Here is a 24,922-nt window from a genome sequence, read left to right on the forward strand (position 1 = left end):
CGCGCATTCCAACCCGTTCAGAGTGAAGCAGGACATCAGAAGAGAAAAAGAAAAAAGGCCGAGCCGGGGTGGCCGGGGGCGCGGGCGGGCGGAGGAGGGAGGAGGAGCCGCGGGGACCCGGGCCGGGTCCGGGTCGGGGCTGGGTCGAGGCCGGGCGCGCGGCGGGAGCGCTCGGGGCGCGGGCTGCACGCGGCGCTCGGACCGCCCCTCCTCCCGGCGCCGCCGGCCGCGGCCCAGGCTCCCTCGCTCCGCCACTCCCCGCCCCTCCGCTCTCCCTCCCGCCTCCCGCCTTCCCCGCCCTCCCCTCCTCCTCTTCTCCCTCCCGGCCTCCCTCTCCCAGCCAAACTGAAAGCCGGACCCCAGGCCGCCTCCCCGCCGCCGCCGCCGCCGCCGCCGCCGCCGCGCCCGGCCTCCCCGCGAGCGCTTCACCATGGCCGGTCCTGTTTTCACCTTGTAAAGATGGCGGTGCGGGATCGCTGTAACCTTTAGACTAATGACTGTCCGAAACATCGCCTCCATCTGTAATATGGTGAGTGGCCGCCGCCGCCGCCGCCGCCTCGGGGGTCGCGCCCCAGGCGCGGCGAGGCGAAGAAAGGGAAACCCGAGTAGCACGCCCGCCCGGCGGCCGGTGGGGGTGGGGGTGGGGGCGGGGGGGGCGGCGCGGCGCCGCCAGAAGTTCCCGGCCACCGGGCAGGGCGGGCCGGTCGCGGCCCCGAGCCCCCCGCCCCCTTCTCGGCCCCGGGACCAGGGACCCCGCTTGCCGGTCCCCGGGCCGAGCCGCTGCGCCTCCGCCCTCGGGTTGCGGTGGAAGCGTCTTGGGGGGGAGGCAGAACCCGGACGTCCCGGGGGACCGGGTTGGAGGAGAAGCTGGTGGGGGGGGGGCACCCATCCTGTCCTTGCCACAGATAAGCCCTGCCGGACTCCCTGACCGCCCTCATCTCATTTTTTAGTTCACTCCTTAAACTGTATTTAAGATTCACTTTGCAGAGGCAGTAGGTGTATCTGGTGAAATCTGAAATGTGATAGAGCTGTAAAAAAGTGCAAAATTGTGGTTAGGGAAGTGAACTTCTACCTGGTTTAGGAAAGCATGGCATTTGCTTTGGATGCCTCAGTTTTCCTCTCTGTTAAAGGGGGACAAGGTTATAAGTTAGTAACAATTAGAGGCCCTAAGGGTGGGGCCGGCTGGGGGCGTGGAATTGGTCTCCAGGATTATCCTGCCTGATCCACTGTAGACCTAAGCGCGGACTGGTGGGCGTGGACACCGCAAGGGGCCCTCGCTGGGCTCCAATTTGGACTGGGTCCATGACGTGGTGATCACTTTAACTTGGGTTTCTCCCATTGCTTTCCCTTCGTTTTCATTTTCTGCAGGAACAGCCTCCAGCCCTTGGGTCCCCAGGGTGCATCCTGCTGGTACCTCTACTTGTCAGAGCCTTGGAGAGCACAGCTCGCTCCCTGGAGTAAGGCATTGCCTTCCTGTGCAGGATGAGAGAGTGTGTGCTTTGCCTTAGCTCTCCAGGGTTCCCCCGCCCCGCATCAAGTCTCCCCTCCCCCCAGCTGAGTGGAACACATGCTCTTTTAATGCCAGTTTGGGGGAACCTCCCTTGAAGCTAATAATACAGGCCACTAAAGGGAATCTGAGGAGGCTTGATTGAGAAGCCTGCGAGTAAGGTGATCTGGCTGCCCTTCCCCCATCACCCAGCTTTATAAATCTTCTGTCCCACATTCTGTTGCAAGATTAACACATGGGAAAGGAGCATTAAGGAGGCATGTGTTAGCTCAGGGGTGGAACCAAGACCCACTGGTGCTGGCTTCAGTTTTCAGCACCGTTGGACGCGGCTACCGCTGTGGTCGGCAGAGCAGTTGCTGGGCCTTCCCAGAGTGATAGCTGCAAAGTTACTGGTGCAGGACCAGATGTGGTGAGTGGCTCCTGGCACGTTTACATTTCCTCTCTTCCTTCCTTCTCCACACAGAGACAGGTCTTCTGCTCCTTCCTGTCGAGTGGCATTAATGTCGCTTGGTGCAGTGAAAAGATGATGCCTTTCATCTCCATCTCTCTGTCTGCTAAGACCAGCTCCTGAGGGGAACTCTGAAACCAGAGCATCTCCAATACTCTCTTTCGTGCCTGCTGGGGTGGCCTCGGGCTTACAGGGCAGTGAAGCTCTTGGTGGTGTTCCTGTCCTGCTTGTGTGTGGCAACACCTCTCTGTATTGAAGCAGGCTGGAAACTTGAGTGCTAGCATGTCCCAAGATGAAGTCAGTCCCCTGCTTTTTTTTTTTTTTTTTTTTTGGCCCTCAGTGCAGTTGGGGCTTCTTGGCACACCTGAGTAGAATGTCACAACCTGTTTCCAGTGAAACTTGGCCAGGGAGGCAAGCTGCAGGGAGGACATGAGAGGAGCGGGCTAGCACTGTGTCTGGAAAGTTGGCACCTCATATGGAGTCCCTAAAAAGGCCCCAAATTTAGGGTCATCACCCAGGTGAGGTGAGGAACCAATAATTCATAACTAGGGAGTCTTACGTTTCTAGTTTCTATATGGACACTGTGCCTGGAGTAAGTGATATGAAGAGCTTGGGCTCTAAAGTCAGACTTCCTGGGTTCAGTGACCTGCTTCTAACATATACTAGCTTTTCGTCCTTGAACAAGTTGCTCTCTCTACTACTTTCCTTATCTATAAGAAGGGGATGATAATGGTTCCTACCTCATGGGACTGTTGTATTAAATGAGTTACTGAGCCTAATATGTAGCAAGTACTCATTGAGTGTTAGTTGTTATCAACATCATCTTTCTCGTTATTATGTCATCTTCAGTGGTTTAAAGGACAATGGGTTTGATGTCTTCTTGTACCTGATGGAAGCAGCCACTAAGATAACCCACATGTTCATTTATGCAAACCAAGCTGACTGCAGTATAGGGAGGCTGGGACGGGAATCCTTAACTCCGCCCCTTATAAAAGGCTGCTCAGGTCATCGTGGCCCCTCCCAGTCTTGCTTCCCACAGAGGAGGCTCCGTGATGAGGAGACTGCTGTCTTTTCGCTTGATCAAACATACGTTTTTCATTGGACTTCTCTTTAGATTCTTCACTTGATGATGCATTGTTTCCAGGTAGGTTTTCTATGGGTCTCTCCTCACTGTTTCATTTCTCTCTGGGGCTCTTACTGATCCTTCCCACTCCCAACTCCATTTGGTCCCAGCTGGTCTGAGTCGTAGTTAGAACGAGTGGCAGGTTTGTTTTTTTTTTTAAGCAGGTCATTTGGCTTATTTTAAACAGGCTGATGTGTGTCCAGAAAGAGTGTTAAAAGATACCATCCTTCTAGGTAAGACTTGTACAAACCGACCTAGCATTGAGAAGTGGATTTGTTTCATCCAGCGGACAAGAAAGGACCCAGCAGAGCAGGAAAAACCTTGTAGCAAATCCTTTGTGTGATTGAAAAATAAACACCTTCTCTTTTCCCCACACTTCTTGTGCCAGTTTTAGATACAGGGGTTGTGGAAAATATTCACATCCCCCCACTTGTCCCCTACCCCACTGAAGTTTTATATTCCATTGGCAGTTTAATGCGAGTTCCCATTTGTTTTAATTTCACTTCGTGTGAATTCCTGCCATAGTGATTCTTTTTTTTTTTTTTATTTTTTTGTCATAGTGATTCTTGATCAACTTGCTTAGGGCTTGTCAGCTTAGCCACACAGCGTGTCTGGTTCAGAGATAGTAAAGCTTGTTTGGCTGGTGTGTTGTAATTTTTAAAATGTACTAGCTGCTACCAAGCATAAGGAAATGTTCCTTGTTGATAATCTTGTGACTTTTGTCCAGACCAATGGATTTAACTTCCTACATATTTTTATGGCCCTACAAATGGAAGGTTTTTTGGGGGTAGATTTTCTGTTTGAAGAGCCTGAGGAATTTTCTAAAGAGGAAGCATTTGTTAGGAGAAACCAAATGTGCCCTCTAGAAATGTGACTGGTACTGATGCAAATTGGCCTAAATCATCAAATCTTAATTTCACTTGTTAATAGCGCTGTAAGTTGTGCCATGGAAGAAATGCTGTGTGTCAAATAGATTACATTTTGTTCCTGAAAATGGCCATCTGTTGAGGACCTTTATGTTAGTGTTGGCACATATTATGTGCAGGTGCTTAATTGAATGAGGTGAGTCCCTGTCCCCAAGGAGCTCAGTGGTTTCTTACCTTGTGGGTAAAACATTGGTAAAGATGAAACAATTTCAATGCAGTGTGGTATCCACAGGGTTAAAGGTTGAACAAAATCTCAGAAGCGATTCAGTGGACTGATGAACACAGCAGGATGTTTCTGTAATACAATTTGCATTTGACTCAAGTTTGACTATTGTTTTTATTTGGTATGAGAACATGATTATAGTCAGCGTAACTTAGAACTGGAATCTGTGCCATTGAGTGTCTCTCCAGCTAAGCCTGAGTCTAATGGTGCCTCTGGACAAATTGTTATATTTCTTGGGACCTTAGTTTTTTCCTCAGCTTGTAAAACTGATATATATTTTTTTGGTTGTCAGAAACTTCTTAGTGAGTAGTAGTTTCTGGAGTCTTTACTTGAGTGGCTAACTACTTTGTTTAAAACTGTATTGAATTTACCAGATATTACCATTTCAGCATTCATTGAACAACCCCAGGATATTATTGGACACCACTGTGAGTGCCAGATTTGAATTCTTGTACATAGATGAAGTCACCTTGATATGAAGGGGAAGTAAAATTAGTAAACATTTGTAACAACGCTAGAGGATTTTTATAGAGATCACTTTATGTTGGTAAGTCAGTTACTTATTTGAGGCAAGTGTTTTGAGAATAGTTGAAAAAAATTTTTAAGTTATTTAAAAATATGTAAATCTCAAAATTTGGAAGAGATAACTTGCTTCTTCCTCTATTACTGTTACTCCTTCCCGTTGTCAAAGATAATTGGAAATTGTAAGTTGAATTTAATATGTCAGCTCGGAGAGGTTAAGGTCATGTGTGAGCATCTCCACTGATACTTGTCAGATTTAGAAATTGCAGCCTGAGGTGGCATGGGTTAATGTTTAAAGAAAAACTCTGTTCTTCTGGCCTCTCAGATCTAATATGGAGGAGTTTGTGTTGGGTTAGGACCTGACAATTAGGTCTACAGATTCTTCTTTGTTTTTCTTGGAATCGTAAGGGAAAACAAAGCTGAATGACAATATTTAGTTAGAATTAATGTGATACCATTTTCTGGATATCAACTATGTGTGTTCCAGTTCACCCAAACAATAAAACCTATTTATTTATTTTTCATTAATGTGGAATTTTGGTGTGTTTGGGTTGTAACTGAAAGTAATTTTCAGTTTTGATTCTCTTGAGCAATTAAGAGAAGATTGTCTAGTTCACATCTTCCCCCTCCCTCTCCCCGCTGCCCCAGTCTGTGTAGTTAGTTTGAATGAGTTGAGGTTTTATGATGGTATTTAATTCTGTGGTATCATCAGAAAGGTATCTCTTGGTGGTTTTATCTCTGGCCTACCCACGGAGCCAGCCCAAAGCAAATCGATTGGGAGAGATGTAAAAAAATGGTGTCTTTTAGTCTAGTTAACTTTTCTGGCCTAAATATTTTAATGTAACTTCTTACAATAAACCTTCAGTTGTGGTGGAACCAAATGCTAGTCTAAGGGTTTGAAAGGCCTTGCTGATCTTTAAAGAGAATAGGCCACCCCAAAATGAACCAGCAAAAACGTTTCTTGAGGCAAATAAATTCTGTGTCAGCAACCAACCCAGGCACTAAAGGCTTTTTGGAATATTTCTGTTCTGGGATTGTGGCTTCGAATTTTGGGGATGTCGTAAGCCCTCTACATGGAATTTTACCACAATTCTGAGAATGATTATTTGCCATGGGTAGTTTGAAGAGTGAGAGGGGAACCCTGTTGGTTCTCTGAGCTTTCCATTTGTAGGTTCAACCTTCCTCCTGCCCATCAAATTCTTTTAAAAAAAAAAAAAAAGTATTTATTTAGCTGCGCCTGGTCTTGGTTGCGGCACGCGGGATCTAGCTCCCTGATCAGGGATCGAAGCCGGGCCCCCTGAGTTGGGAGTGCGGAGTCTCAGCCACCGGACCACCAGGGAAGTCCCCATCAAGTTCTGATTCCACTCTCAGAACCCCCAAATGCTTTCAAGTAGCTCAGACTTGGGACCCTTTTTCTAGGTGGTGATAAATTTCAGGCATACAGAAAAATATGGAGACTGATAAGAGTGAACACCCAGTATCTGCCATCCTGTGAAGAAATAAAATATTACAAATACAAGTGAACCTTTCCCCATCTCATTCCCTTCCCACCAGACAATGACCACTATTCTGAATTTGGTGTTTATCACATGTTTTTATACCTTTACTAGATATGTAGGTCTTCATAAACCAGATTTGAGTATTGCTTTCTCATGTTTGTAATGCTTAACAATTTGTTAGCTTTTGTTTAAATAATGATTTTGAGGTTTATCCATGCAAATACATGTAATTCTGGGTTATTTTAGCTGCTGTATAATATTCCATCACATGAATGTGCTACAATATATTAATTCATTTTATTGTTGGATTAGAATTCTGTGTGTGTGTGCCCTGAACCTGTCAGTTTTGAACCTGTCTCCCTGTGCATCTCTTTAGAGTTTCTCTGTGGTGCATACCTAGAAGGGAAATGGCTGGGTCAAAGGAAATGGGCATCTTTGACTCTAATATATTGCCTTATTTCTCTCCAATTTGCATTCCAGCCAGCAGGTTTGGGAGTTTCAGTTGCTCCACATGCTTGCAGACACTCAGTATTGTTAGACTTAATGTTTTGCCAGTCTGATGGGTGTGAAATGATATCTTTGTGGTTTAAAATTTGCAATTTCTTGTTTTCTAGTGAGGCTGAACATCTTTTCATGTGTTTATTTTGCTGGTTTTTTTTTTTTTTTTTTTAAGAAGATGTTGGGGGTAGGAGTTTATTAATTAATTTATTTATTTTTGCTGTGTTGCATCTTCATTTCTGTGCGAGGGCTTCTCTAGTTGCGGCGAGCCAGGGCCACTCTTCATCGCGGTGCACGGGCCTCTCACTGTTGCAGCCTCTCTTGTTGCGGAGCACAGGCTCCGGACGCGCAGGCTCAGTAGTTGTGGCTCACGGGCCTAGTTGGTCCGCGGCACGTGGGATCTTCCTGGACCAGGGCTCGAACCCGTGTCCCCTGCATTGGCAGGCAGACTCTCAACCACTGCGCCACCAGGGAAGCCCTGCTGGGTTGTTTTTTTCTTTCTTTTATTATTAATTTTTTTTTACATCTTTATTGGAGTATAATTGCTTTACAATGGTGTGTTACTTTCTGCTTTATAACAAAGTGAGTCAGCTATACATATACATATATCCCCATATCTCCTCCTTCTTGCGTCTCCCTCCCTCCCACCCTCCCTATCCCACCCCTCTAGGTGGTCACAAAGCACCCAGCTGATCTCCCTGTGCTATGCGGCTGCTTCCCACTAGCTATCTGTTTTACATTTGGTAGTGTTATATATGTCCATGCCACTCTCTCCCTTCATCCCTGCTGGGTTTTTATTTTTTAATTTTATTTAAAAAAAAACTTTTTATTGAGGTATAGTTGATTTACAATGTTGTGTCAATTTCAGGTGTACAGCAAAATGTTTCAGTTATACACACATATATATATATATTTTTTAGATTCTTTTCCTTTATAGGTTGTTACAAGATACTGAGTAGAGTTCCCTGTGCTACACAGGAGGTCCTTCTTGGTGATCTATTTTATATACAGTAGTGTGTATATGTTAACCCCAAACTCCTAATTTATCCCCCCCCCCACCCTTTGTGCTTTTTTTTTTTTTCTCTCTTTTTTCTTTTCTTTTTTCTTTTTCAGCCGCACCACACGGCTTGTGGGATCTTAGTTCCCTGACCAGGGATTGAACCTGGGCTCCTGGCGGTGGGAACGCCGAGTCCTAACCACTGGACCTCGAGAGAAGTCCCTGTGCTGGGTTGTTTTATTATTATTACTATTTTTAATTTTTATTTATTTATTTTTGGCTGTGTTGGGTCCTTGTTGCTGCACGCGGGCTTTCTCTAGTTGCTGAGAGCGGGGGCTACTTTTCGTTGTGGTGCATGGGCTTCTCATTGCGGCGGCTTCCCTTGTTGCGGAGCACGGGCTCTAGGTGTGCAGGCTTCAGTAGCTGTGGTGCTTGGGCTCAGTAGTTGTGGCACACGGGCTTAGATGCTCCATAGCATGTGGGATCTTCCCGGCCCAGGACTCAAACCCCTGCATTGGCAGGTGGATTCTTAACCGCTGCGCCCCCAGGGAAGCCCTGGGTTGTTTTAAATCCAGGGGCTCGAATCCAGGGGCTCGAGAGCAGTTTTCTAGGGCTTGAAGGTCAGGATTGCGGTGTTGGTTTTGTCTGCACGTAGGGAAAAGGAAAATGAAGGGGAGCATCAGGGAGACCAAAGAAAAAGTCAAGCAAGATAAGGATGGAATGGAAGATAGAGGCTGAGGACATGATAACAAGGTGGGGAAAATGTAGCAAAAGGATTATAGACTAGAATGGAGAAGATAGTCTTGAGTGTTGAGAGGAAATTTGGGATCTTTTACTGTGCTAGCCAGGCCTCAGTTCAAGTTACATCGTTCATGCCTTGTTTAATCGAATTTGGCTTTGGTGAAAATCGTGTCTGGGGCCTCTTCCGGTGAGAATAGCAGCAAGGCTGGACCTGTGGAGCTTTGTTTACCCAGTTGCTTTTTGAAGTTCTTTTAGAAAGGCAACGTGAAGTTATGTTCTTCTTCCTGAAATACATTTCTTTGTCCTTCAGGTTAGATACACTGTGCAGGAAACCAGTTTTTATCAGGATCTGCTTGAATGTACTTGTGGAATTATGATCTCAAGTATTTAGAAAACATTCCCTGTGCTTTATTTTAATTTTCAGAGTATGATGAATGTCACCTTATTGAACGCAGACACGTATGGTTTTAAAAATATGAGTAACATTAACTTAAAAAATATACTTGAGTGGTTCTTCGGTGTACGAAAGAATTGTGCCCACAGGTGCATTCTTTTATTAAAAATTCAGCCTCTGGGCTTCTGCCCTCAGAGATTTTGATTAAGTAGGTCTAAGGCAGGAAACCTGGAATCTGCATTTTAATAAATATTCCCTCCTCTTCTCACTCCCGCTTCCTTCTGCTGCAGGTGAGCTAAGGATCACAGTTTGAGAAATGTTGCTTTCCTTGGGTAATAACCTTGGCCTCCTAAAAAAAATATATAGCCTATAAAAATTATCTTCCATGTGAAAGGTTTTTTTAAATCTATATAAAATTATTTAAGGTAGTAATTTAACTTCAAGAGCTATAGATCGTTGCCATTCTGTAGATGTATTTCCTGATATTAAATAGTAGAGTTTTATTGCTTTATGTTCCTATAACAGGGATTCCCAACCCTGGCTATATATCACATCCCCTGTGAAGCTTTTGAAAGTAATTTTAAAGAAGTTAAATCACAAAACATTAGCACCCAAAAAAGTATGGAAAAAAAGAATGTAGTTTAATATATGTTATATACCCAAACGCCAACCCTTCAGATTTAACAGACTTATACTTTAATCATATTTGGTTAAGATCATTTTTTAGATATGCTAGCTTAAAAAAACCACTAACCACCCCTATCTCTTTCCTATCCCCTCCTCCTAGAACTGACCATTTTCCTGAAGATGGTATGTGTTTACCATGCATGTCTTTATACTTCTATTTATGAATCCGTAAGCAGTATATCTGTGTGTGTAAAACTGTGTAGCCTTTGTGACTATCTTTTCACTCAAGAATTATATTAGAGAATATGTTGACACATATACATCGATTTATTTTCTATTTATTCATTCTAAGAGCTCCTTAACAGTATTTTTTGACTTCACCATGGTTTACTTATTCATTCCCTTATTTAGGGACAGTTGGATAGTTTCCAGAATATTCTGTCTGGAAACAGTGCTGCAGTGAATGTTCTTGTTCCTGTCTTCTTTGCATACATGCCTCCATTTCTCCAGGATATAGTCCAGGAAGTGGAAATGCTGCTCTTAGTATATGCTCGCCCGCAGCTTCCCTAGGTATTGTCAAATCGTTCTCCATGGTAGTTGCATGAATTGGAGCTTGTCTGATAAGCAGCATCTAGGGCTTCAGCCTCAGTTTCTGACTGTATGGAGGTGTAGGTAGGTCTGGAGTGGGTTTTAGGCACCTTCATTTTTTCCTTAAGTGCCACCCTTGATTCTGATCAGCACCCAAGGTTGAAAAAAACCACTGTGTTAGACTGGCAACCCCACGAGGGCAGGAGCTACGTTTATCTTATTCACTGGGGATTTCCCAGCATTCAGCACAGTGTGGTTGATTCACAGTAAATAATTATTGGATAAATGAATGAAGAGATGTAGCATGGGAGAATGGAAGGATTGCCTTGCAGTAAAGCAGTGCTCCTCAAATTGTCTTGTCTTTTTTTTTTTTTTTTTTTTCCCCTGTCATGCCGTGCAGCATGCAGGATCTTAGTTCTCTGGCCAGGGGTCAAACCTGTGCTCCCTGCAGTGGAAGCATGGAGTCATAACTATTGGACCGCCAGGGAAATCCCTCCCCAAATTGTCTTGTCTGCAGGAGTTACCTGGGGATCTCGTTAAAATGCAGATTCTGATTCAGTAGGTCAGGAGTGGGGCTGAGATTTTGCCTTTCTAGCATCCTCTCTCGTGACCAGGTGCTCCTGGTTTGGGGAGCACTCTTAAGACCCTAGGGAGAAAAGGAAAACAATTTCTTTTTTCCATACAGCTCTAAAGTGGAGCAGTTTGGGGTTTAAAATCCTGCTTGGTAAATCTCAGGGCCTGTTTCCCCATCTCTTTACAACGCAAAATGGCATGATGAAATACCCTCCTCATTGCTTTTTTTTTTGAGAATCAAAGGATATCTTGCCTGCGGAAGCGTTTTGTGAGCTGTGATGCCGTCACGCATATTACTTTTTCATAATTCTCTTTTAGCGAATGAACATTTTCCTTCAGTTTGTTCAAAGCACAGAGCTGTTGTTATTGTAGGAGCCAATGGGATCCTTTCATTTTGACCTGCCATCTACATTTAGTGGGCATTTGGGGAAAAATAGGATTGGGGAAGGAGGTTGGGCAAGAGCAGAGGCAAAATTCATCAGATGGTGTGGTTCTGACTGCGGGTGCTGGGGAAGTGGGTGTCCCTTCTCACTGTTTCTTGAGTGTGAAGGGCTAGAACGAGGTCACATCACTCCCAGTCAGCTCTCCAATTTCTTCCCCAGGTCAGACACTTAAAGTGAGAGGGGGCATGCTCAAACCAATTATTTGATACTCATTGATCTATAGGGGTAATCAGAGCTATTCAGGGCAAACTAGGCCTGTGGTCAACCCAAGGTTAGGCCACCACAGGACACTGTCATTTAGATACAAGTTTTCAGTTCCCAAGCTTCTCTTCCTCTAGAGAAAAGCCATGGACCGGATCCACTTCCTTAGACCAGTGATTCTCAAGTGTCAGTTTGTTGTCCTCCACGGTTTTCATTATATCTCAGAACCACCTGAACTTATTTATTTAGTAGTTGTCCTTAAATCTGTTCAGCTTCTTTTAATTTGGCCTCATTCTGTGCTATGACATCTGTGAAGTAACGGGTTTGATGAGCTGGTTATGTGCTTTTTAAATACATATCAAAAGCGTAGTTGCTAAAGTTAAAAATGTTCATATTCGTGCCACCTAAGATTATCTCCCCTCCCTTGGGCATTCATGGTCTGCAGTTCGGGAGACATCGGCTCAGATAAGAGGTTCTTTGTGGTGGTTCACCTAACTGGCTCTTGGAGGAGCCCTGTTAAACTGGTTTGCAGATTGCAGGCTGGCACGCTTCCTCCCGAGGCAGGTCAGCGTGTGGATGGGATCCGGTTGGTTGGATGTGAGAGCTGGCCATCATCCACCCTCTCAGAGACTCTGCTTCTCATCCATGGCATGTGGGTGATGAGAGAACTTCCCTCCCTGGGGCATTGTGGGGCGTAAGTGGAATCATTTGTGTCTAGCGCTTAGCCCGGTGCCTGGCCATTTTATTGCAGTTTTCTTCTAGAGCCCCCTCCTTCCCACTAGCAAAGGAGTCCAAAGGCTGTAGTGGAAAGAGCCCTGATCTCGGGATCCGAGGTCCCGGGTTCCAATCTTGATCCTGCCACTTTGTCACTTTTGTGGCATTGGGCAGGTGAGTTTAGGTCTCTGGGTCTGTATGAGAGCCATTCCTCCTGGTGAGCAGCGCTGAGAAGGTAAGCTAGCATGTTGTAAGCTCACTGTGGCTTCCAATCTGAGACAAGCCTGGGGAGGGGAAGTGCGTGGAGCGGACAAAAGGAGGAAGAAGCTGTGATTTCCGACTGAGATGTTGTTGGAAGACGCAGGACTGAGGGTGTGTGGCAAAGCTTCTGTAATTATCAGTCAGGATACTGTGTTTTTCCTTTCCTGGTGATGAGGGCACATCACGTGGTAAACGATTTTCAGTCATCTGATAAGCATAAACATGCCCTCTTGTGTTATCTGGTGTACAGTTAGGTATTCCTAACAAAAACACGTGAGGCGACTAAGCTCAGTTTCTTCCTTTTTTAAAAGAATTTTTAAAGAAAGTTTTTGAAAAGGTGAAGATGAGTTACATGGTAGAAATTTTAGATTGTACAAAAGGATGTATGTTGCAGTTATACCCACCATCCAATTCTTGTCTCTGGCATCCAGCAGTATTTGCTGTTTCTTCTGCTTCTCTTCAGAGGTATCTTATGCATACCCAAGCAAGAATGTTTATATTTCTCTCCTAGTTTTTAAAAACACAAACAGTGCTTGTAGCATATACTGAACAGTCTTGATCTGCCCTTTGCTTTTAGTATCTTGGGGTTGGGTCTGTGCTAGTAAGTACAGAGCATCCTCATTCTTTTTTTATGGCCGCAGAGTATTCAGTTGCCTGAACATATTGAATTCACTTAACTAGCCCCCAACTGATGGGCTTGAAGGCAGTGTTCCAGTCTTCGGTTTTTTACAAACAAGGCTGCAGGGAACAACTTTGTCCCTACATCATTTTGCATACTTTGGGGTGTATCTTGTCAGCTGACTTCCTAGAAATGGATCTGCATTTGTAACTTTGATGCATTTGTAACTGCCAGATTGCCCTCCACTCTCAATATGTGTGACTCTTGTAGCCCACAGCCTTGCCAAAGTCGGGTGCTCTCCAAAAGCTTTTTTATCCTTGCCAGTGGGGGAGAAAATGGTGTCTTGGTATATTTTTAGTTTGCATTTCTCATATTAGGAGTGAGCTTGAACAGCTATTCACACATTTCAGAAAACAAGCTCAATTTCATTTAACTGTTTTGCTGTTGGCAATTATTTTCAAAGTCTGTAGGGAAGGACCAGTTTTATTTTTATTTTCAATCTGTCACAGACTAATACTTTTGTAAAATACAATAGAACATTAATTGCAAAATGGAATAGAAACCCTCAAAGTTGCTTAAAACACCAGGTCCAGTTGTTTTATTACTAAACTCTACAGGTGCAAACTTACCCGGTCCATTCATTGTACATGTTTTCAGTTTCTGAACTTTGCTCCCGGGCAGAGCAATAACGCTTTGAGCAGTACCGCTGTGAAGACCTCCTGCTACCTCTCTTTTCTCCCCTTGCCATCCTGTCTGGGGAGGGGAGAAGAGAGCACAGAATTTTATATTTTGTTTCATAATCAATACATTACAGGGTGGTTTCAGTACATTAGACTAAAATATCTCTGGTAGTGCAGTACCGATGCAAGGGCAGGGATTCCACACTGTGAGGTGGGGATACTGCTGTCCTGGTTTTTCACTGATGAAGACCTTGAGCTCGAACTAGAGAGGGGGATGAGGGAAGTACTTGAAATCACCCTATTAGTTAAATTTGAGGACTTGGCCTCTTTGACCTGGGGCTTTGCCAGGATCCTGTGACACCAATGCTGCCTTTCAGGGAAACGATGAGAAGGGTACCTTTGGGTAAAGTAGGAGCTTAAGAGACCTCATCGTCGAGGAGGCAGCTTGGTGCCTTTGCAGAACACTGGGTTGGGAGTGAGGTTCTTGGTTCCAGGTCACTGAAGTCAGGGACTGGGGTAAATACTTCCTCCTCCACCTTCTGCTAGAAGACAGACCCAGCTCTTTGTTCTCCTTTTTTTTTTTTTTTTGTGGTACGCGGGCCTCTCACTGTTGTGGCCTCTCCCGTTGGGGAGCACAGGCTCCGGACACGCAGGCTCAGCGGCCATGGCTCACGGGCCCAGCCGCACCGCGGCATGTGGGATCTTCCCGGACCGGGGCACGAACCCATGTCCGCTGCATCGGCAGGTGGACTCTCGACCACTGCGCCACCAGGGAAGCCCGTCTCCTTTTGAGTTGAAATGTCATCTCTGCCTGAGGACTTTGTTATGCTGTGTCTAGCCACAAAGAGAGTTGTTTTACAAGCCAGAGGCTCTAGCTGCAGTTTACTGTCCTTCCTCTGATGACTTGGGATCATTATGTATCCCAGGGTTATCTTTCTTCAGTTGCAGACAGTTTTGCTTCTGCGTTACATCATTCAGTGAAGTCACGTTGAGGTTTTTTCCAGAGTTGTTTCTCTCTCCCCAGTATCGTATAAGGCATGGAAATGACGTGCTATCCTGGCGCAGAATGAAAATGCCCTTTAACTGCCTTCCTGTGGGAGCCTGGAGGGGGGCAGAGGAGCATTGTTGAGCCAGGAGTTGGAGTCGTGATGGTATTAAGATTGTGGGTTCACAGCTGACCTCTGCCTCATACTAACACTTGACCTTGGCCAGTTACTTAACCTCCATTAACTTCATTTCCCTCACTTATGAAATGGGAATAGTGAGTCTGAGTGTGTGACTTATCTGGAGGGAGAACGTCAGTGTTGCTGGATGGGACCAGGTGATGTGTGTGCTCTCTGAGCAGGACGGGCGGCATCCATAGCCCCTCTGGGTATTGCCCGCCCGTGGTTAGGTGATGTGTGATGGCCAGCAGCCAAAGAGGACACTCTCAGAAGCAGCGGCCCTCTGCCCAGTCTCTACGTCTGCAGCTAAGGAATTACTGAAAGTATGAATGAGAAGACCATCTTCTCTGACTTGTGGTCAGGAGCTCAGGCTCTGGACCTGAATGGCCTGGGGTTGAGTCCTGGCGCTGCCTTTACTGGCTGAGTGAGCCCGAGCAGGTTCCCTCTGTTCTTGCACGAGTGGCATGGGGACAGTAAGTGGGACTGCCTTGGTTGGCGGACAGTGGAGTCGATGAATACAGAGACGTGAGGTTCTCTGAACAGCGAGTGGCACATACTGCTTACCCTGTTTACCAAGTTTATTTAGTCAGCAAATTTAGTAAGTGCTTTTGTATGCCAGATGTTCTGCATGGTCCTAGGAGACCAGTCAGTCACAACCCTGTCCTCTTAGAGTTTATGGTCTAGTGTAGGGGTTGACAAGCTTGTTGGTAAAGGGCTCAATGGTAAATATTTTGGGCTTTGTGGGCCATGATATCTCTGTCGCAGCTATACAACTCTGCTGTCGTACTGTGAAAGTAGCTACCATAAGTAAATGAGTGATCGCAGCTGTGTTCCAATAAAACTTTATTTACAAAAACAGTTGATGGGCCACATTTGGCCCATGGACTGTCATTTGCCAACCTGTGGTCCAGTGGGAAGACAGGTGTTAAATAGTCACAAATAAGTAAGTTATTACAAATTGTGATTAGTTGTATGAAGAGACACACAGGATTCTGAGAGAGGGAAGGTAGCTGTGAGAAGTGACATTGAAGGCAAATGCTGAGTAGGAGATGGGGGGAAAGAAGGGACAGCTCTGAGGGGCCAGAGAACTGGCCACACTAGTTCTGAGCCAAGAGGCTCAGAATCGCAATCTGCATTTCTGTCTCTGTAGAGGCACAACAGATGCTTTGCCAGCTTCTTTGGATAAGAAAATAATGGCGGGTTTTTCCCTGATACATAATTTATACTACTTCTCCCTACTCACCCGTCCCAAATAATCACAACACTGAGAGATGAGCTGTATTAATATATTAACACATTTTGTTCTGCATACTTCTGGTGGGTCCTTTCTCTTTCTGTTCTTTTTTTTTTCCTTCTATTGTCAGTATCCAAAACTTTATAAGTTAGGGACGTGAGAGTGCACATTTTTCTAGTATTAGGTGTAAAATGGTTTACTTCTTAGAACTCATTTCTGCTTTTTGATCTTGTTTTCACTTACTCCTATTTTAAACAATATTATTTTCTTTTCCTATTTGGCTAGATAAAAATCCACAGCCTGAAACCATTTTGAAACAAAAACCTATTTCCTCTTGACTACATCTCAAGTTTCTCCTGATTTTCAACCTCAATTTTATATTCTCTTAAACAGGTTGCAGTGTTCTGTGGTGATTTTACAGAGAAGGACACCTGTGCTCCTCATTCTAGAATATTTTGAATGGTGCCTCAGAGGTAGGGGTTTACCTGTATAACTCTGTGACCCCTTCTATTTCCTCGGTTTTTCATTCCTGCAATTCTGGGACTCTGAGGGGACCCTGCCACCTTGAGAGTCAATATTGTGTACTGCTTGGGAGCATACACTCTGGAGTCAGATGGTGTGAGTTCAAACCTAGTTCCAGTACTTATTAGCTGTGTGAACTTGGATAAAGTTACTTACCCTCTCTGTGCCTCAGTATTCCTATCTTTACATCTTTTTTCTTTTTTTTTTTTTTTTTTTTTTTGTGGTAGGCTGGCCTCTCACTGTTGTGGTCTCTCCCGTTGCGGAGCACAGGCTCCGGACGCGCAGGCTCAGCAGCCATGGCTCACGGGCCCAGCCGCTCTGCGGCATGCGGGATCCTCCCGGACCGGGGCACGAACCCGTGTCCCCTGCATCGGCAGGCGGACTCCCAACCACTGCGCCACCAGGGAAGCCCTTTTTTTTTTTACATCTTTTTTTTTTTTTAGTTTTCCTATCTTTAAAATGGAGACAATAAGGACATCCACCTCAAAGCATTATTGTGAGTAAAATGAGTAAAATATACATCAAGTCCTCAGAGCAGTGACTGGACACAGTAAGTGTTATTTTTGTGATGTCTGTTATTATTACTCATTATGTGGAAGCCAGTGACTATAATCCCACCTTAACCATCCTTGAATTTTGGCAGGTGCTCCTGACTCATCCTGAAATCTTGAGCTGCATCACTTCATTTTTGCTTCACTTTCTCCTTAAGGCTCTAGGAATGACCTTTTGTCATCAGAAGTCTGGGAATACTAGAGCTTCTGAGAATTAGTCCTCTATGTACTTTTGTACTTTGAAAACATACTTGATAAGTAAAATAGCCATTTTTGAATATAGACTTAAAACTATAGTTTTAGCAACAATATTCACCTCTCCTGTCGTACACTTTAATTCATGGTTTATAATCAGTGACGTTTTCTCTGTGTACTTAGAAATCCTTACATGTTATTTCGGGCCTTTCTCCACTTTGTACAGACTTGAAAGAGATCCTGCCTGCCTTGGGATGCAGAATTGGGGGAGGAGGTTTATGTTTCTGGGCCTTGGTTTTTTTCATCTGTGGAATGGAGCTGATCTCCAAGATCCCTTCCTGGTCTCTGTTTTTGGTTTAGGCTCCTGCATATTATACAGTGTTCTCATTGGTTTTCTTTTTTTTTTAACATCTTTATTGGAGTATAATTGCTTTACAATGTTGTGTTAGTTTCTGCTGTATAACAAAGTGAATCAGCTATATGTAGGCATATATCCCCATATCTCCTCCCTCTTGCATCTCCCTCCCACCCTCCCTATCCCAACCCTCTAGGTGGTCACAAAGCAGGTAGCTGATATTCCTGTGCAATGCAGCTGCTTCCCACTAGCTATCTATTTTACATTTGGTAGTGTATATATGTCATTGCTACTCTCTCACTTCGTCCCAGCTTACCCTTCCCCCTCCCCGTGTCCTCAAGTCCATTCTCTACATCTGCATCTTTATTCCTGTCCTGCCCCTAGGTTCATCAGAACCGTTTTTTTTCTTTTTTTTAGATTCCATATATATGTGTTAGCATACGGTATTTGTTTTTCTCTTTCTGACTTACTCCACTCTATATGACAGACTCTAGGTCCATCCACCTCACTACAAATAACTCAATTTTGTTTCTTTTTATGGCTGAGTAATATTCCATTATATATATGTGCCACATCTTTATCAATTCATCTGTCAGTGGACACTTAGGTTGCTTCCATGTCCTGGCTGTTGTAAATAGAGCTGCAGTGAACATTGTGGTCCATGACTCTTTTTGAATTATGGTTTTCTCAGGGCATATGCCCAGTAGTGGGATTGCTGGGTCATATGGTAGTTCTATTTTTAGTTTTTTTAAGGAACCTCCATACTGTTCTCCATAGTGGCTGTATCAATTTACATTCCCAGCGACAGTACAAGAGGGTTCCCTTTTCTCCTCACCCTCTCCAGCATTTATTGTTTGTAGATTTTTTGATGATGGCCACCCTGACCGGTGTGAGGTGATACTCTCATTGCCATCATTCTGATGATATCCTCCTGGGCAAGAATCTGTCTTCTTCCCCCCTCCCCAGAAGGAAGGCATTCTAACGTGTTTTCCTATAAACTGCTTTTAAAATTGCTTTAAAAGAAATGCCTTTCTATACCCATCTTATACATTTATGATTCATCCTTCACAAGTTGTTGTTATTGTTGGTTTTGTGTTTTTGTAGCACCCCTTGGCAGTCACACAGTTGCTTTCAGAAGTGCTGTGAAGAGCTAGCATTACAGTCTTCTTGTTGGAACTTGTCCCAGCCCAGATTCTATTTTTAATAAAGTGTGGTGCATTGTTTTCAAAGGTTACCAAATTTTTTACTGACGAAATTGAGAACTGTGTTTCTTATACCTCCAGACCCTGTGATTTACTGCTCTAGATTAGTTTTTTGTTCAGCATCTGGTCAGTTATTCTCAGTGCCTCCCGTTTGCCTTATGTGTCACAGTGCTTGGTGCCCGCGGTAGAACTGCAGGCTCTTGGGTTTGCAGCACACCTTGCAGTTTACATAGTGCTGATAATGTTGCCCGTTGTGTTTGATGCTCTCTGCCACCTGAGCCATAGGCAGGCTGAATATCCCACCTCTCAGCCAGGAAACTAAGGCCAAGAGAGGGGAAAGCAAATTCATTCCGGGGGGAAAAATGGCCACATAAAGCTCTGAGTTGTGTGCTGTGGGCCTTAGACAACTGGTCTGCAGGATATTAGTTTGCTAACTTTCTTTGACGTTTTTTATGACAAAAATAATACATGCTCATGGTAAAAACTTTGAACAGTTGAGAAAACAAAAAGCCCCCGGTGGCCTGTCATCTGCCAGCCCCACTTCCTGGACACTGGTGACAAGTGTTAATAATTTCTCAAGTGTTCGTTCTGGAATTTCCATTAGAATGTAGGTGTTGAAGGCAGGCCCGAGCCTCTCTGTCCCTTTGTGTCCCTCAGAAGTAGAGTCGTGCTGGACACTAAAAGGGCTCAGTGCCTGCTGCTTGAAAGGAGGACATTTCCAGTAATTGTCCTGTACACACACTCTTTCACACGTTTTTATTGATACTTATCGCTGTATCTTGGACAAATTTTCATAGCCATACCTATAGAGTAGCTTTACTTTTTTAAGTAGCTACATGGTATTCTATCCTGTTTATTACTGTAATTATTTGTCCAGTTACTTCTAACGTTTTCCTCTTGCAAGCCTTGCCGGGGGGGGGACCATCCGAGATGTTGCCTGCTGCTCGTTCCTTCAGTATCCTTTCTCCATCTCTAATTTTGGCTGGTAATAGAGCCCATTTACCAGGCTCCCCTGGCAGCTAGGTGTGGCCGTGTGGCTGGGTGAGATTCTGGCCACTGGGATCATGAGCAAAAGTGATGTATGCGACTTCCAGGAACATTCTTAGAAGAGAAGGCGCAGTCTCTCCCCGTCTTGTCTGCTTCCCCCTGGCAGAGGTTGTTTGATGATAGGGGCCGGAGTGACCATGTTGGTTCCCAAGATACGTTCTTGAGGACGACAGAACAACAAGATAAAAGGAGCCCGAGTCCCCGGCCCTGCAGAGCTGCCGTGTCAGGCCTGTGCTGCTTCCTCTTGAACTAAACTTCCATCTTGTTTAAGCCAGGCCTGGATTATTTTGGTCCTTGCTATAGTCTCTGTATCTTTTCTACCTGTGTGAGTATAGATGTGGAACAAATTGCTTAAAGAAGAATTGCAGGATTGAAGGATGTGCTCGTTTAAAATTTCGATTTATACTGTCTAGTTGATCTTTAAGCTCCCACCATCTCTCATGAAACGTTCCCCATCACGTGTGTGTCCTTTTTGTCATACAGAGATTTACATTTAACGTAGAGAACTCCAAAATCTGTTAAAGATGCACAAAAATTCACGTTACCAATGGAAAATGCTAGCATGTGAAGCAAGAGGTTGGTTCCAAATGTCAGTATCAGTGACGTTCTGTATCCATGGGAAGGAATTCCTAGGGTGTATATTTATAAAAGGGAAGGGAGAATGGGGAAATGGAAGAGGGCACCATGTAGGCCTCACTGAACAGTAGATCGGGAGAGCTCACACACCTGTGTCCAAATGATCATGGACGGGGAAGCAACTTGCACAGCCCTAACCATCCCCATCTGTGCACGCGTGCATCCATCCATCCAACCAACCATCCACTCATTCGTCCATCCATCCATCCCCCCACCCACCCAGCAGGCCTGCGCCTGATCTGTGCTAGCCACTGAGAGTGCCGTATTAGGCAGGTCAGACATAAGTCATTGCTCCTGTGAGACATGTAGTTGAGGGGATAGGAAACATATTAATAATTACATAAATAAGAATTGGAGTAAACACTGTAAGGGAGACAGTATGCTATGAGTGGAGAGTGGAGGTTGTTGGGGGAGGGGTGTGTTAGTTTCCTGTTGCTGCTGTAAAATAGGACCACAGACTTAGCAGCTTAAAATGACAGGAATTTATTCTCTTCGAGCTCTGGAGGTCAGAACTCCTAAAATCAAGGTGTCGCAGGGCTGCACAGCTTCTGGAGGCTCTTTTCCACTTTCTAGGGCCTGCCTGCAGTCCTTGGCTCTGGGCCCCTTCCATCGTCAAGGCCGGCAGTGTAGCATCTTCCGGTCTCTCTGTGAACTGTGCTTCTGTCGTCACATCTCCTCGCTGACTCTGACACTCCTGCCTCTTTCTCATGAGGACCCTTGATGACACTGGGCCCATTGAGGTCATCCAGGATAACTGCACCCCCCCCATCTCAAGATTGTTAAATCAGTCATACCTGCAGTGTCCCTTTTGCCACATAAGTTAACATATTCACAGGTTCCAGGGATTAGGGTGGGGACATCTTTGAGGGGCCATTATTCTGTCCATTACAGAGACTACCTGAATCTAGGGGTGGCCGGTAAAGAACTCCCTGAGAAGGATGATAGGGTACAGCCAGGTGAAGAAGCAGGGGAAGAGCATTCAGGTGATGGATGGGAGGGAACTTGAGGTACTTGAGGACCAGAGCAAAGGCCATCCTAGCAGGCCAAGTGTATGAGAGAATGGGTGGCAGGAGGTGACATTGGAGACAGCAGTAGAAGTCACTGGAGCATTTTAAAGCAGATTTGTATTTAGAAAGAGCAGTTGTGCTGCCATGTTGATGGTGGGGTTAGAGGTGAGCAAGGTGGGTGTTGGAGGCCATTTAGGAGGCTGTTGTAATTCAGATGAGAGATGCTGGTGGCCTGGTCCCACTGGTGGCAGGAGGTTCAAGAGAAGCAAAGGGATTTGAGAGATTTAAGGAGAGTCAATCAGTCAGTAGTGTGCTGTGGTGGATGGCCGTCGAGTGTGGAGAAGGACGTTAGGCATGGCCCTCAGGTTTCTAGCAGGAGCCAGGTGGAAGGTGGCATCGTCATGGACAAGTGGGGAAACACCAGGAAGAGACTGGATTTGAGGGAAAGGAGAAGTGAAAGCTCTAGTTTCGGGGTAGAGTGATTTTGAGGGCCTGTGAGACAAGCAAGTGGAACTGTGTCTTCACCCCGCCTGAATGGGCTCAGAAGTGAGCTTTCTGGGATGAAGGGGAAGCGTTGGAAATGGTTGGCACGTAGCTGCTGATTGAAGCCTGGTTGTTGCCTGGACCCTACAGAAAGAGGCATGGAAGGAGGGAAGAGGGCCTTAGACAGCACCTGGAGAAAGCCAACAGCTAAGTGTGTCTTCCTGAGTTGACCATGTGTGGAGCTCATCAGGGGTAGAATCCAGAAGGGAATATTTTCAGGAGAGATGGGGAGGTGAGGAAATAGAGACAGGTCTTAGCGAGTATTATGGAAAACTTCAGACGTATTGTATTAGTCTATTGCTGCTGTAACAAGTTACCGTGAATTTAGCAGCTTAGACAGCACAAGTATATTACCTTATAGCCTGGAGGTCACAAGTCTGAACTAGCCCCCCCCGGGCTAAAATGAAGGCAGTGTGCGGCTGTGTTCTTCCTGGAGGCTCTAGCGGAAACTGTTTTTTTTACTTGCCTTTTAAGCTTCTAGAGACTGCCTGGTTCCTTGGCTCCTGGCCCCTTCCTCTGCCTACAGAGTCAGCGAAGGCAAGTTGAGTCCTTCACACATCATAGCGGTCCGGTCTGTTGTTCTGATCTGTCTCCCACTTCTAAAGATGCTTGTGATTACGTTGGGCCCAACTGGATAATCCAGGGCAGTCCCCCTATTTTAAGGTCAAATTAAGTCCTGATTAGCAAATTAAGCCCTTCTACAATCTAAATTTACCTTTGCCATGTAGGGTGACGTCATCACAAGTTCTGGGAATGAAGACCTGGGCATCTTTGGGAGACCATTACTCTGCCTGTAAACATATATGTAAAAGTATAAATGGAATAGTATAATAAGCCCCGCACACCCACCTCCCACTTCTCCCCACTGGATCATTTGAAATAAACCTTAGAAATCATCTGATTCATTTGTAAATGTGTCAGAACAGACAATTGTTTAAAGAAGTTTAGCTATGAAGGGGAGGTGAGAAAGGGGGTGGGGACTGGGAGAGGTGGGAAGAAGACGTGTATGTGTATTTTTAACATGAGAGACAAGGAGGCATGTTAACTTCCGCCGGGCAGGATCTAATAGTGCGGGAGCAATTGACCTGCACGAGAGCGAGGTCTCCATCATTGGGAGAGGTAGGTGCATAGGTTTGAAGGTTTGAGAGTGTGAAATTAAGAGAGTTCCTCTCTGCTGGTTTAATGTTTTTCTTTTTCTTCTTTTTCCTGTTGAGTGGGAAGCCAGTGAGAGGGGCAAAGAGGTATATAGTTTTGAGGCGCTTGGGGAAATTTGGAAAAGGTCGCTGTGGAGTGGAGAATGAGTGCCTCAGAGAAAGGCTCTTGGAAGGTGGGGACGTGGGCCGCTTGAATTTGGTGAGTTCGAGCGAATGCAATCAGCCTGAGGTGCAACTTCTCCCCCCTAGCGCTGCACATCTGTCTGGGCATATGTTCAGAGAAGGTGAATAATTTGGTTCCCATTGGGTGGGTTTTTTGCCAGGTGGTGTGAGCAAAGTATAAGGTCAGGGGTGTTTATAAGAGCCACTGACATCATGATCCATGGACTCTAAGCTGAATGAGAAAGGAGAGGAGTGACGGGTCCTGGCGGGTGTACGAGTGGCTGTGATGGGATGAGCCGACAGACAGAGTCCAGCCTGGCTGGGTTTTGGGGTGGTGACCAGGTCCGGGGTGCGTCTTTGGGAGTGGGTAGCTGGAGTGGAGTGAAATAAAAGACAGCTAGAAGAGAGGGCATGAGTTGCTGAGAGAGCAGGGTATGGAAAGGCACCGCCACGTGGATCCTGAAGCCACCCAGCACGATGGCAGGAGACAGGGTGTAAAGGTAGGTCGTCGGGGCATGGAGGGGTCAGGCGAGATGAGGAGAAGGGAAGGGGTTTGTACGGTGCTGGGAGGCACGGGCTGCACAGGGTGGATGTTTTGACAAGATGGGTGACGGTGCAGGGGTCTGGAAGCGATGCTGGGGATCAGAGCACGGTTGACCTCCCCTCCTGACCCTTCCAGACCTTGTGTGTGCGGGGGCTGTGAGAGGGGGTGAGCAGACCTGACCGGAGGGAGGGCCAGTTTTCGCTGAAGACACGGCTAGCTCACTTTCTTCTCCCCCGAGCTGTGCTGTGGGCGCTCCTGGCCTGCTACCTCCATGGTATTATCATATTATTATAATAATTATTATTATATTATTCCTCCCACCCAGGTATTATTCCTCTTAAGCACGGCCCCTGGGTCACTGAACTTAGCCTGAGTCACAGCCAGCCACCCCCCGCCAGCTCCCTCTCCAGTGGGAAAATATTAAGATAGAAAAAAAGCACTCCATCCAAGAATTCCCGAATAACAGAAGTCATGGATTGAATCTTTAGATTTAATGAGATCTGTCTCCATGTGCTATACTTTTATATCTGACATTCCTCCTGGGCTCTAAGCCATATATTCTAATGTTGTTTCAAAAATGGCTGTGGGTATATTTAATACACATTATTTACATCGATTTATGATTGAGATGTAGCTTTATTGAAAACGTTTAGTGATTTTTGTCTATACCATAAAACCCTGCTTTCATATAAGTATTATTTTAAAAATTCAGCCTGTATATGGAGTCACATTATTGTGAAGGCAATGAAACCCTGCCTCCCCCGCCCGCCCCCATGAAAACATAGTGAAACTGTTGTGCACAAAGATGACCGCTAAACTCAAGGTCTCCGATGACGGGTAAAGGAATTTAGATTGGTGGAGCAGTATCATGGACCTAGAAAACAAGTGGAAACAAAGGATATTATGATAAGGGGATGGAATGTACTATTTCTGCTGAGGCTGTGTTTGCTTAGAATTGAGTTATTCTGCATTTCATGTTTGCTTGTTGACACGTGACCGTTTTAACTGGTTCTCAGCCCACCT

The 24,922-nt window shown here is 45.4% G+C and overlaps 1 protein-coding gene across 2 annotated transcripts in view; it reads left to right on the plus strand.

Annotated features, from left to right (window-relative positions):
* Window positions 1-347: 347 nt before the first annotated feature.
* USP46 (ubiquitin specific peptidase 46) overlaps window positions 348-24,922 on the plus strand; it is a 66,309-nt gene continuing 41,734 nt past the window's right edge. The window contains exon 1 of one of the 2 annotated variants that reach the window (XM_029235286.1): window positions 348-529. In XM_029235286.1, coding sequence (XP_029091119.1) covers window positions 494-529 — 36 coding nt within the window. In that variant the 5' untranslated portion in view covers window positions 348-493. The remainder of the gene's footprint in view (window positions 530-24,922) is intronic. The other variant, XM_029235287.1, reaches the window with a different exon arrangement.

The sequence above is a fragment of the Monodon monoceros genome, unplaced genomic scaffold (genome assembly GCF_005190385.1).
Source record: "Monodon monoceros isolate NGI ecotype Baffin Bay Population unplaced genomic scaffold, NGI_Narwhal_1 Super_Scaffold_20, whole genome shotgun sequence".
NCBI classification, from domain to species: domain Eukaryota; kingdom Metazoa; phylum Chordata; class Mammalia; order Artiodactyla; family Monodontidae; genus Monodon; species Monodon monoceros.